The sequence below is a fragment of the Mugil cephalus genome, chromosome 5 (genome assembly GCF_022458985.1).
Source record: "Mugil cephalus isolate CIBA_MC_2020 chromosome 5, CIBA_Mcephalus_1.1, whole genome shotgun sequence".
Taxonomy (NCBI): Eukaryota; Metazoa; Chordata; class Actinopteri; order Mugiliformes; family Mugilidae; genus Mugil; species Mugil cephalus.
Genome location: NC_061774.1, coordinates 3,696,139 through 3,710,430, shown reverse-complemented (window position 1 = coordinate 3,710,430; position 14,292 = coordinate 3,696,139). Strand labels below are relative to the sequence as shown.

Genomic DNA, 14,292 nt, shown 5'->3' with positions numbered 1-14,292 from the left:
GGCTTTTTGATTGATGACAGTTGGTTTTTAGTTTTTTTTTTTTTGTTTGTTTTTTGTCTTTTTTTTTCTTTTGTTTTAGTGCTCCAGCACATAGCGATCTATGAAATTGGTCTGATAAAGATTAGTAGCTGCAGTAACAAAAATGACCAAACAAACTGGCTGCTTATACATGTTTGAAAAAAACAAATCTTCTTTCTTCTAATTATCAGAGAAAAAAAAACTGATGTAATTTCAAATGGTTGACGATCTGACTGACACTCTCTAAAATTTGTATCGGAGGAAATTTTACATAAAACAAATCTATAGTGAGTCAAATACCACCCATGTGTCATGTCTTTCTTCAGTGTATTGTGTGGTTGCCACGCCGTGGAGAACGGTTTATGGATGAAATGTCAAGCGCTGAGAATTTAAGAGACTTTATTGTTGCCCACAACCCATAAAAGAAATAACACTATCTATCAAGATTAATATGATACTTTTAGAGGAAGACGAATGCCCTTTTTTCTATTTCTATACTACACGTTGTGTATTGTAGCAATGTGGCAGCAGAATAAAAGTTGACTGGGCTTTACATTTCGTCTGACTCTCAATGCAGTGACATTTTGTATGTGTCTGATTCTGCGCTCATTTAAAAAGAATTGTGTACACGGCAAATCCATCGAGATCCATAAAGCCACAGAACGCAGTAACAGTCTGACATGTGAAATGACTCAAACTTTCTTTTAACAGAAGGCAGTAATTTAGAGATGAAATGTGACCAGACTTTGCTACAATTGCTTCATAGTGTCGACGTTTTTTTTTTTTTTTTTTTTTTTTATAAAGCTGTGTTTAGGAATGGCGCTGAAAGCATGTCTTGTTTACAGTTAAACTTATTGGCCCAGTTTAAGTGGGGGAGCCAACACTTCTCAGCAGACATCAGCGTGTTCTGTGGTGGCAGATGCGTCTATACAAAACACAAAAATACACCAGTGCGGGAGAGAAGCGAAATAATTTACAGAACAGTAGCTACATGTCTCCGTGGCTTTTTGTTTTGAAACAGAGGTGTGTGTGGTTGACTGCGGCCCCCACGGCTCGTGCATCAGCGGTGTGTGTCACTGTGAAGAAGGCTGGACGGGACCAGAATGTGAACAGAGGGACTGTCACCCACGCTGCATCGACCACGGAGTCTGCAGAGAGGGCAAGTGTGACTGCCACCAAGGCTGGACGGGTGAACACTGCACCATCGGTGAGACTCTGTGACACACTGTCCACCTACACACACCACTTGACAGAAGGACTACAGAGAAAATTCATATATGGGCAGGTTTAAAAGTCCCCTTTGGAGTGTGAATGTCAGTTGGAAAGATACGGATCCTGATGCACTTCTGTTGCAGCCTACCGATCAAACAAATACCTCTTCATGACAGGCTAGTTATTTGCCATATTATCTTGTGCATAGAAGTAAACAGTTCTGTTTCTTGCAATTCCGTTTCCAATCATCACTGAACAAAACATGTGGGACAGGATCTCTCTATGTTGTATCTTTTTTCCCCCCTGGATGCTCGTCAGCTACAGCCACAGGTGGATTTTCAGGTGTATTCATCTTCGTGTCTGGCCATCTCTTCCTCCAAATCTCAGGGAAATATTGTCGTTTCTTATGCCACTGGCAGTATGTGTTGCATTTTTATGGATTTAAGCCTTCGACAGCATATAATGTTTCTAAAATGACCACCAAAACCACATATATATGTGTACTATCACATTTTAATTATAGGACAGTTACATTTGGTGATTTCTACTAACATTGTTAGTGGTGAATTTTGGTTCTAGCAGTTGCTTCTTCTTGAAATTCTACAAAATTGTGAAAACATTCATTCCCACTTGAATCAACACGCTACAAAACTCTAACTGTGAAAAGAATAGAGAAAAGGCTGTTTTGACCTGCTGTTGTCTCTTTTTTTTTTCTCCAAATTTTCTGTTTTGCAACACATTAACTTTGTAATTTATATCATGGATTTAGATATTCCACCTTTTAAACTGCTAAAGTGATGCTTCAGTATTAGCGAGTCAAGGGCAGGTATTTAGGGAACCGGAAAGCCACGGGTAGGCCTCTTTGGAATATCATTTTTCTGAAATGGCAGTGCTTCACCTGGCATTAATGAGGATAATGAGTTCTGAGATGTCACTTCCTATTGACCTTTAACTCAAGCGTCCTCGCCACTTCACCTTCTGTCAAAGGTCCTGTAGTTAAACCTTGACACGCCGCGTCAAACAGCATTCCCCCAAGTGTCATCTCCAACCTCTTTATGACGACACATTCCCCGTGAAACAAAGATTCGGCACTTGAAACTCTTGAACCCTAATTATGTATTTACAAGTTCTCTCTTCAGCAATCCCCCCATCCCCAGCGTAAATCCATCTCTGAGGGGAGAGGAGATTGCAGCGAAGGAATTGTTGGACGGGGTCACATTCCTGATCTTATTAATCTTTCCCACCTCAGGGCCGACTGTGCATCATCTATTTTCTTTTTCTTTCCCGGCTCCCGTCACGAAAGTAACTCCTTGCTTTGGACGCAGTGGGGATGAATAGGTAGCGCGTTACCTTTTCTTGGAGAACCGGGAGCTTATTTCGTCTTTCAAACCCTGAATAACTGCCATTTGCACAAAGCGCCTTTTAATCACATTACATGGTCAGAGCTTGAATAGCGGACTTCCTCGGCCATTCTTTTGTCGCAAGCATCTAGATCCTGTTTTATATGCAAGGCTTAACCTATTGTCACTGCTTTCTCAGCAGAGCAGTTTACGACTAAGGTGTTTTTGATTTGTCTTAGTGTACTGCCCGGTGCCCGGTCTCTGCCACGCTCTTGTTAAAATCGCTGAAGTAGAGAAGCATGATAAATTGAAAGAAAAAAAAAATAAAAATGTAGTTTTCTGCTTCACGGTGTATTCATATTAGAATGAGGCTGTGTGCGTCCTGACAAGCAGACAGTGAAATGTTTTGAAGCAGACCCAGATGAAACTGGCTCATGTGATCTGGAAACAAAGAGTGTTACAACACTCTGATATCAAGAGAAACTGTGTTTTTCTTCTTTGCGTTAGCCTGTCTTGCTTTGGCAAAGCACAGCAGATGGAGAGTGTTAACAGTGAATTTTTCACTGAGCACAACTTGCTTCGTTTAGACAAAACACACAGTTTCCATTCAATGCGCTTTTGTGGAATAAATGGCGATTTTTGACTATGGATGCATCCATGGTTGTGATTAATCACACAAAGCTTTAATTAACAGCTTCACACTAAAGTTAAATGGGCTTTTTCTCTTGCTCTAGCTTTAGAATAGAATAGAATAGAATAGAATAGAATAGAATAGAATAGAATAGAATAGAATAGAAAAGTGCCTTTTATTGTCATTATGTAACATTAGTGTAGCGTCGGTGCATAATGAGATTGAAGAGCTTTTCCTTTTCATTGCAGACAGAAACTATATATAGAATAGTGCAAAAGGTACTATTTACAATAGAGTTAAAATACAAAAAATATTGAAAATATATTTAAAAAAAATATGAGAAGAAACGTAAAAATATGTATTTTCCAGTGAAGACAGACAGACACCAGCATCAGTAAAACTGTATTTGCACAGGTTAAAAACAGAATAAACAGAACTGTAGCATGAATCTACTCTACTAAATGTGCAACTTCTTTCTCTTTTGTCTCCCTCTCTTAAGAAATGCTCTTTTCTTTTTGTATTGCTCTGCCTAACCCCTTCTTATATCCATTCTCTTTTCTATTTTATGTCTGTATGCCTGTCTGCCTACCTATCTGTCTCTTTCCAACTCCCTCTTGGCTTACATGTATAGCCCTGGATTCCAGAGTATCAGGTAAAAAATACTTTTCACTATGCTTGAGAATTATATTCTTTTTGCTATTTTTTTTTCCTGATCCAACTGAACACCTTTATTTTTGCTTTAAACAATGTGAACTCTGTTTAAAAAAAAAATTTAAAAAAAATAAAAATAAATGGGTGAGCTCGCAGCTTCCCTGCCTTTCAGTAATTTCAGTCATATCCTGTCACTCATGCTTAGTGTCAGCTATTAAGCTCAATCACCATAACTACTATGATTTACATGCACAGCAGAGAGATAGAAATTAGAGCAGAAGCTAACAACGTGGCGAAGACAAGGATAATCTTAGGGAAAACTTCCTGCAAAGCTTCTTTTGCAAATATTTAAACCAAGTTGGCAGGTACATTAGCTTTACGCCAGCCACCGTTTCCACTTTGTGTGCTCCCTGTGAGTTACAATAAGTAAATGTGTTTGTCAGTCTTAGCTCTCTGCCACCACAGAGATAAGTAATTTTCTTTTCCAAATGTTTCCCTTTCCTCGGTTGTGTAATAGGAGCAGTCAAGATAGGATATAAAGGTAAATTGAACCACTACCCCCTCAAGGGAGATTGTCACGAACAATCCCTCCCTGCTCTTTGTCTTTCCTAGCACGGCGTATATACACCTGTTTTATGTCCGAGTCGATCATAATGTTTCTGCTGTGATCCTGCTCTCCCTCAATATGTCCCCTCATCTCCTGTCCAGTCTCACACCAGACTCCACGGTCCCTTCTCCCCCCACCCCCTGTGTCTGCCAGATTAAACGCCCCGAACTGGTGTGGTTTAGTCATGTTTCAGCTCCCTGTCTTCACCCCCCACTAGAAGGAATGCGATCTGGCAGCAAGTGCACTGTTTTCTGTAAATGTGGAGACTCTAGATCCTCCCTCTTCTTCTCCCCTCTCCCCCTATTTACATATATACTTCCTCTTCCCTTTGATGTTGCTGTTACTTCACATGAGTGTTTCTAACATCTGCAATGGGCTATTCCGGCTCTAATGATTCTGAGGCGAAGGTAATGAATTTCCAAGGCATTGATTTTCAGCCTCTTGAATGGGATTTGAAATTCTGATTCAAATGCAAAAAATGGGGAAACTCTTCATTTTCAACTCACACTATGATTCATGCAACCTTAATGGAAGCCACTTCTTAAGAAAAACATTCAAAGTTTCATTTAAAGCGACCAAAAGAAAATAAAAAAAACACACATTTGCATTATCTCCTACTCTATTAGCAGCACGAAAACATCTTAGCAGGTTTCACCTCCATTTATCCCATGCATTTCCAACTTTCACTGTGGTTGCACATGCTTCTAAAACTCATGTGAAACGACTGCAACTCCTCACAGCCTCCCCCCATCTCCAGTCCTGTCAGAGATGTATCGTACTGTATGTTCACTCAATACTGTCTCTCCTCATTTTTGTCCCCCCTCTGCCCCTGTCCACTCTCAACGCCCCCTTCGCTCTTGTCTTCACACCCACTCCCTGATTTCCTTGATTTACTTGGCTGTCTGACACGAACATGATGTGTTGACAGACGGCTGCCCCGGGCTGTGCAACAACAATGGGAGGTGCGTCCTGGATCAGAATGTCTGGCACTGCATCTGCCAGTCAGGGTGGAGAGGGCTGGGATGCGACGTGGCGACGGAAACGCTCTGCTCAGATGGCAAGGATAACGAGGGAGGTAGGAAAGAAGTTAAAGCCTCAGACAAATTGTCTTTTAGCCTCGGAAAAACTTGCATGTATCTCGGATTGAGCCCGACAAAAAACCTGGCTTTGATGTGGCTCCTTGGTGACAGTACAAACAAACAAAACAAATCAATCATGCATAAAACATGACTGCAAAGAATATGTAAATGTAGTAGCACAGCAGATTGTTAAACAGCGTGATTTGAAATATACAGAAGATTGATTATGAAGTCTATATTTTAATACTCCACAAGCTGGACTTTTAATGAACTCCTTTTAGTCTTGACCGACAGCAGAACTTTTGAGCTTCATATAAGTTACTTTGAAATAGTTCACGTCAGGGCAGGATCTCCACAGTTGATGTAACGAACTTTAGTCCATGTTAGGAGTCATCTGTGTGAGTCCGACGCAGTAACGGAGACGCTCATGTTTCCTGTGTCAAATCTGAACGTGTTGAGGTCAAGCCTATCCTCCCCCGTCTTCACTGTCCTTCCTGTTTTCCAGATGGACTCATTGACTGCATGGACCCAGACTGCTGCACTCAAATATCCTGCCAGGGTCAGACCTACTGTCGCGGCTCTCCTGATCCCGCTGCCATGGCGGGACAAGGCCAGAGTTCAGCCGCCCAGCCCACATCTAAGAGCTTCTACGACCGTGTCAGCTTTTTGATCGGTCCCAGCGGCAGTCACGTGATACCTTGGAATAACCCTTTCAACAGCAGGTAAGCAGCTTAATGACTCGCTGACAGCTCTTTAATTATTTGCATCAAGTTGGTTGTTTGCTGTCTCATTACCAGCCACCTGTGTTAGTGCAGCTACTCCGAAACGTCAAAGAATCTCGCATCTCTTTGTCTTTGCAGTCAAAGTGTCAAGTGTGTTTACACTGGTTCGGCTGTCGCGGCCGTTTTATTTTCTTTACGAGTGAAGATTAAGTAGCTGAAGAGCAAACTTGTTCCTTGTTCAAAACTGCCCTTATCAGTGCAAAAACACAAGCTTTAGTTTGCTTACACCGACATGACAGGACTGGGTTGTTGTTGTAATTGGAAAGGAAAGTACTGCACAAGAGAGCGTTTCCGCTGCTCATGAATGTACCATATGTCTTATCTGAAACTTTTTTAATCATTCAGCGAGCCAGCCATCACACAGTGAATCTAAGACTGGGACACTTAAATAGACTCGTCTTTGATATTAGCTAGAAAGCCCGTCTTGCTTGAGACTGCTCTTCCAACAAAACACATCAAACTGGTGAGTGGGTATTTTTATTTTGTAAATTATCACTGGTTGAAAAATGCTGCTAACACATCTTGTTGTTGTTGTGCGATATATAAATGGGTACATTTACCACTTTGAGGACAAGTTCGTGTTTTTCTTTTTCTTTAGTTCACTACTGTTACACTGTAATGTTATTATCAGCCACAGTTAGACATGGCTACACGGGAGGCACTGTTAATTGTTAATCTGTTGGTCCGTCCACCACTTTGTCTAGACGGAAAACATGCACGTATCCACCACAACATTAAAACCACTGACAGGAGAAGTAAATGACATCTTGTGACAATTCCATGTTGTTCTGGAAAACATTTGACCCATGTGGATGTTACTTAGGTATGTAGCACTCTCATGACAATGGGTGGGGGTGCCTGGGTGCTGGGGTGAAGACCTGGCCTCCAAATCCACTACATCCCAAACTGATCAAGTATCTGTGGGATGATCCACTTACTGCTCTGCTTACTGTTATTTGCTCTGGTAGCATCCTCTGGACTCTTTTTTTTATTATTATTATTTCTGGCAATCCTTAAATCAAATCCTAAAATTAAATTTATTAGATTTGCATAACCATCTAAATAGATTTACCACATAACTGTAGAAATGTGCTTCAAAGACATTGTGAGGTTAATGGACAAGAAGCACGTGACGGTCTTCTTCATCTGGCTGAAGGCGGAGCTTAAGATGTTGATTGACAAGTCAAATGCAAATAGAAAGATCTTAGCCACTGATAACAGCTCCATCAGTGTGCTAACTAAGGAGACAGAGTTATATTTTTCCCTGAAACCTCAGTGAACTCCGTTCGGAATCATGAGTAGGGTTTGTTTTGAGAGTGATGGAGAGGAAAATGATTGCCAAATGTGTGCACAAGGCTTTGGGAATATTTCCTCCAATAGTTTAAAGTAATCCTTATGTAAATAGCATGCTTTACTGAAAATATAGAATGAGGCGATTCCCCCCAGCCGGGTTCTCAGTAATCCTCGTCCTCATTGTCTTGAGCTTACTGTCGATTTCATGTCTGCCAGTGGCATTAGCTCCCTTGTTCAAAATATTCTTTTTTATCTCTGTGTAGAAGTTAGTTTTATAGTCAAAAACAGCCTTTTAGTGTCTCTGCAAACATGCGTACCACTAAATTTGCCAAAATTAATTAACATTTTTTAACTTAACACCATCACAAACACTGCATGTGTAGACATCCTGTTTGAAGGCGTCACAAAAAAAGTAGAATTACTAGTGGCAGAGTTTGGGGACAGATTTAATTTTTTTTTAACATTCATTTGAGGTTATGGAGTGAATAATTTATGGACAGCCTTTGCAGAGTATACATTATAAAAAAACAAAAAAAATCTGTGAGGCACTGGAACAGTGCCAGAGGAGAAGACTTCCAGCAAGACTGGCGACTGTTTCGCCTGGTTGTGGAGTATCTGATGTCGAGCGGTGCAGAAACGGGAAACAGTTAGAGGTCACCCGTGTCCTTCTATATTTTAACAAGCCATTGTGCAAGCTGAGAAAAAGGGAAGCAGATTTCGGTGCGCGCTCGGGTTTCGGAACTCGGGAGTAAACTTGTCCCTCGTATTGCACAGAGAATAAAACATGTGTTGTGGTGTAGTGCCCCCCCTCTCCCCCACCCACCCACTCCTTCGCTCCACAGTAGTCCCCCCAGCCATATCACATGTTCCCAGACAAGTCTCCCACTGGGTTTTCAGATGGTGTTTTTCTACAGCCAGTGTGGGACAATGACAGATAAGGATGCATGAATTATATGATTCATTTCTGGGACTGCAGCAGGTGGCGCGACTTTGCGTTTGTTCGATGGTGGGTGGGTGGGGGCTGGGGTTGGGTTTGCGGAGCATCCGTCTGCCTCTCAAAAGATTAATAGAGACACGGGGAAGAAGGAGTGAACCTTCGCTGGGGCTCTTAAGTGGCCTTGTTCTTTGAGCCAGTAAATAAACGATGGGAGATGGTCGTGCCAGCCACGGAGCGGTGGGGGAAGTAAGAGAGAGGCTGAAGCTGTTGATCATCCCTGTCTCATATACGTAATGACCCGCAGATAAAGTGGCAAAATGGGGTGCTTTTTTGCCCATCGGTGACAAATGCAGAGGGGACGCTTTAAAAAAATTCTGCTCCATGGTTGAGAAGTGGGAGGTGATTAAATGTTGATGGAGAAATATTGCGTTGTCTCTCCCCCGTACCTTCAAACAAAAAAATGACTTTGCGTTTATGAATATAAGAGTGAGAATCAGTGTTAGACAAGCTCCACCTGAAGGCCCTGCAGTCACGTTGAATAATGGCAGAGGATATCTGAGGCTTTAATCATGTATGAATCTCCCGTGTCTGCGATTTATGAAGCAAAAATGGCAAAGAAAATACAGTTTTTTAGGTGAGAGCAGGGGAGTGGATGCTGGCGGTGGAGAGCCTTTTGACCACAAGCAAATCCATTTACCAGCAGGGAAAATCTGAGTGGAGAAAGTGAATGAGTAATGCCTTCCTATGCTAGACTAACTACCATAGAGGTGCCCTGAAGTGAAGCATTTAACCCTCTCTATCTGCTTCAGTGCCATTACTGTTTGGCCAGCAGTGGGAGGTGGGTTATATAAGGCAGCCACCAGGTGGGAATGTTTGTAAAAAAACAACCAAAAAAACGGATGCTGTTGAAAAGATCAGAAAATCTCAGACTTTTTCAAAACAGAAACAAATTTTTCTTCAACACAGCAAAAACCTCCAGAGCTCGGCTCTACACAGTGGAATATTTAGTATTTTTTGTATTCAGATTGCGTTTTCCTTTCACATCTACTTGTTGGTTTCACCTTTCTAAACCACCGTGGCGATTCTTTTCTTTTTTCCGAGCCCCTTTCATTTTTTTCCCCGTGTGACAGTTTGCCTCCAGCATAGCATTTTGTTGTTCTGAATTCCTATAAAGTGCCTCTTGACACGTCAGCCGCTGAGCTTTGCAACTTCTCACATCAAGAGGATATCTGTAACCGAGCTGAAGAGCTCATTCGAACACAATTCTTGTTGATATATTATCTTTCATCACAAGTATCACCACAGACATTTATCATGCCACTGAGCGCATGCCGTTGGTGACAAAAAGCTTTTTTTTTAGAAGAAGAAGAAGAAAAACCACTTGCCGCAATAAACCCGCTTGGATCATACCCTCTTCAAATACAAGTTATGGAATTTATTTTTTTTAATTCAGCAAAGCCAGAATAATAACAATACTGTGAATATTTCACTCCTGAATCTCATCTGATTGCCTCACTGTTGGGTGTACTATACACTCCATTTACCCAGTTGACTTTACTCAGCAGACTCGTAATTTAACTGTAAATCTTGTTGACTAGATAATGTGCTGCATGTTTACACTCTTTGCTTTTATGTACACAATCGTATGTGATGGCCTCACAAACTGAATTGCCCTGAGCGCCGTACGTAACATTGCACGTTGCATCTTGCAACGCTCACAATGAAAGTGTGAGGGGAAAAAAATGCATAATTTTTTTGCGTCCTTGTGGAATATAAATGTTGTAATATAAGTGCAAGATGCTGCAAAATCTTAACGGAGGCCCTCGTCCTCCTGAATTATGGCTTCTTAAAAGCAGTAAACAGACGCTGACAGGGGCTCTGTAAGGTGGAATTTTCATGAGTAACAACCACTGACATGTTTGTGTTCCTAACGGTCAGTAAATCATACCTCTCTGCTCATGCCGCTGGCAAAGGGATGACAGTCGTTAACAGTGCTGATGCCGTGGCCGCTTGTTGATGCCGGCTGGCGCTGTTTGTTTACTTGGCTCTTTCTGTGTTTGTTTGCCCACACAGCTTGGCGTCAGTCATCCGGGGTCAGGTCCTAACGGGAGACGGGACACCGCTGATTGGAGTCAACGTGTCTTTCCTGCACTATCCAGAGTACGGCTACACCATCACGCGGCAGGACGGCATGTAAGGGAGTACCTGTGCACACATGCAGCAGTGGGTGCATGAACCCGTCTGCGTTTACCTACGCTGATTTACATGTCTAAATAAACACAGGCGGCTCAGTCCACTGGATCAACTTTTGCCCTTGCGACAGTTTATGCGAGGCATGTGCTTCTGTGCCCTACACTAGTATGGAAAAATGCAGAGAAAGCTGTCCAACAATGACAGCACTGTCCTGGCAGTTATCCAAAAGGCGCACAAAACAAATGGAAACAGCAGCACATTGTGCCCTAGAACAATTCCTCATGCAAATGTCACAGTCGTGGAGGCCATTTTGAACCAGGCTGTTTAAAATGCATTGAATCAGCAAGGGAAGAATCAATCTGCCCGCGGTGTAGTAAAACATGGGATTACTGTCTGACCTTCTCCTGCTATTACCACAGACGGGTCTTTAATAATGGCAGCGCAAACACATACAAGACAAAAGTATGTCACATATTTCACAGGGAGGGTTCACCTCAGGTAGGAGCTTTATTTCTCAGATGGTCTTCGGAGATTAAAGATCCAGGCTTCTGTTCAAATCCAACAGACAGGCGCCATGTTTATATGTTGCCAGTGTAGAATAAAAGGCTTATTGAGTGGCAGAGAATTGTACAGCTGTTGTTATGAATCACAATCCTTGGGTCCCCAGATAGCTGAGGATTAGCTGATTTCTTCAGATATTCCGCCCTGTAACTCTTCTGACAAGGAGCGTGATAAATGGTCGGGGATAATCACACTTGGTTAGCCAACAGATCCGCTCAGTGTGTTAAGAAGTGGGAGGGGGCAGCATCAAAGCCTGGCCTCTTGCAGCTGTGAGCTCCCCACTGCCCAAAGTGGAGAGAGCTTGAGAGGGAAGCTGTTTTAGGTCAGCTGCACAGCTTGGCTGTTGGCGCGCGCGCTCGCGTGTGTGTGTCATTCTGGATGTGGGTACGTGCATGAGAGACGTGCATAAGCATTCAGATCTGTGTGTGTGTGTGTCTTTGTGCATGTGAATGCATGCAATGTCACCACACAGATGCTTTACCCCCTGGGTAGTGGAGCTAGCCGAATATATAGAGCAGCACATCAAAGGCTCGCCCTTCATTTCCAAACCAGTAACTTTTCCCTGAGTAATGTCGTACTAATTAGAACCAGTTCACCAGAGAAAACTCCCAAGACTCAACACTCAAAACCAAATTCAACCATAAAGTGTCTTCTGACACCACGCCTGATTGAACAAAAGTCATAAATTAGATTCAGTGAATGATAATAACATATGGAATCTGAAAAGAGGGAGCACACTTGATAAGGAAAGTTTTCTCTGCCATTGAAAAGGGATTATCAAGCTAGTCTAGGGATAAATATTTATTAGGCTGCTTTGCACTTGAAGGGAAATTCCAAAAATAATATCAGTCTAGGTCAGTGGTGTCAAACTCATTTTAGTTCGGGGGCCACGTACAGCCCAGATTGATCTCAAACGGGCCAGTAACACAATAGTGTGATAACCTTTAAGTAATGGGAACTCTAGATTTTTTCCATTTGTTTTTAATAAACTATTCTTCAAAAAAAAAAACACATTGCTGTCTGCTGTTCGGTTCTGGGTCTCAGTGTTGTGTTCTGTCCACTGAATAAAACGGTGGACAAATTCACACTTGGCAAATTAATGCTGCAGGCCAGATTTGACCCTCTGGTGGACCACTTTTGCCCCGCGGGCCATATGTTGAACCCGTGGTCTGGATTTTGCCCACCATGCTTGTGAAACTAAATACACATGTACATACATGTAATGAATATGAGATGTGGGAATGTAGCAAGGTTGCTAATACGAGGGGAGAATATTCACCAATATTTTGGGTGCAGTCATATGAATTAATGAATGAATTCTTGATGTAATGTTTGTCCATGTTTCCATTTGTATCACAATATGTTAAGGTTTGACCTCCTGGCCAACGGCGGTGCGTCTCTAACGCTGAGTTACGAACGCTCCCCGTTCCCCACGCTGCACCGCACCGTGTGGCTTCCCTGGAACGTTTTCCACGTGATGGACACAGTGGTGATGAAGCGGGAAGAGAACGACATCCCCAGCTGTTACCTGACTGGCTTGATCCGGCCCAACCCCCTCATCCTGGCCACTCCCCTCTCCACTCTGTACAAGACGTCTCCGGAGGACAGTCCAATCCTCCCCGAGACCCAGGTGAGACAGCTCTGACAGAGGTGACTTTGGGATGAGGCTTTTATGATCAATTGTAAATTTCATCTAATATCTGACTGTTTGGAGTGACTTTAATCATTTGACCCAGGTTTGATCCCAACATTACAGGCTGCAGTGTTGGAAATACACAGACACACAGTAACGATAATGCTGTTATCTTCCTTTTACCATGGGTTTTCTTGCTTCATTTTAAACAGAGTCAGATTTGCCTTTCACTTCGCCTTTGGGCTTTGATTGAATTGAGGCATCTCCCCAAATACTAAGCCATAAATTGTCTCAGAGCAACACTGATAAATTCTGAGGGCACAACGCATGGAGGTTACAATCCTCAGGATTTGGTTTGTATCCATTTGGCCCAAATCAGAATCGAAAATCCCTGAACGCAAAATGTGACTCCGCAGCTTTTGCTGTTTAAACATTTCAGAGTGAAATATTTCGGCGCAGTATTTGAGGGGAGGAAGTCCAAAGTGTTCGGACGTGTTTCTGCATGAATATAGCGGCAGTCTGAGGTGTGAACCTGACCAGGAATTGAGATTTGTCAGTTATTAGGAATGTGGTGTACAGGTATTTTTTTTTTTTTTTCCTGCAGACTCTAATAATGACGAATTAATTTACTGCCTGTGGAGGTAACTCAATTTGTATGTGGAAAATTGTAGTCTGTGCTGTGGGATATATTTGCAGCACAACACAAATTCATAATGTTTGACTGCGCTGCACAGTACTTAACACGATTCACCTCTATGTCTAGCAGCAGGCAGAGTTTCTTTTACACGGCAGCAAAGATTCGTTGCAACCTGCGGGTTAACATACAACATGCAATATTTCAAAATGATATTGTAATACATTACCTTACATGAATAGTATGTGTTATATAGAATGTAGAGTCATTCTCAAGTCATTAAATGCACACTGCTGTTACTTTTGTTAACTGTGTCTATAGCTCACACTGCTTTTGGCATCAGTCTGACAGCTAATTAAAATCACAGGTTCTTCATGAGCAAGTGGCCATACCCGGCAGTGACCTCAACCTGGTCTACCTGAGCTCCAGGGCAGCTGGCTACAAGCCTATTCTGAAGGTGCTCCTGACCCAGGACCGTCTCCCCTTTGGCCTGATGAAGGTCCACCTGATGGTGGCCGTCATGGGCCGTCAGTTCCAGAAGTCTTTCCCAGCCTTCCCCGACCTTTCCTACACCTTCATCTGGGATAAAACAGACGCCTACAATCAGAAGGTCTTCGGCCTGGCAGAGGCTGTGGGTGAGTTCCTGCTGTGAAGCTGCCGACTGAAGATGTTGTGTAAGCACAGGTTCACTGGCAGATGCTCGCGCTGCCTTCAGGCGGTG

General features: G+C 42.6%; 1 protein-coding gene across 8 annotated transcripts in view; it reads left to right on the top strand.

Moving 5' to 3' along the window:
* Positions 1-14,292, top strand: part of si:dkey-237h12.3 (teneurin-3) — a 152,820-nt gene that overhangs the window by 109,221 nt on the left and 29,307 nt on the right. For 5 of the 8 annotated variants that reach the window (XM_047584946.1, XM_047584951.1, XM_047584947.1 and 2 more), the window contains 8 exons: positions 1,040-1,225; positions 3,833-3,853; positions 4,370-4,393; positions 5,388-5,534; positions 6,044-6,260; positions 10,624-10,743; positions 12,673-12,934; positions 13,939-14,206. In XM_047584946.1, coding sequence (XP_047440902.1) covers positions 1,040-1,225; positions 3,833-3,853; positions 4,370-4,393; positions 5,388-5,534; positions 6,044-6,260; positions 10,624-10,743; positions 12,673-12,934; positions 13,939-14,206 — 1,245 coding nt within the window. The remainder of the gene's footprint in view (positions 1-1,039; positions 1,226-3,832; positions 3,854-4,369; positions 4,394-5,387; positions 5,535-6,043; positions 6,261-10,623; positions 10,744-12,672; positions 12,935-13,938; positions 14,207-14,292) is intronic. The other 3 variants (XM_047584950.1, XM_047584949.1, XM_047584948.1) reach the window with 2 other exon arrangements.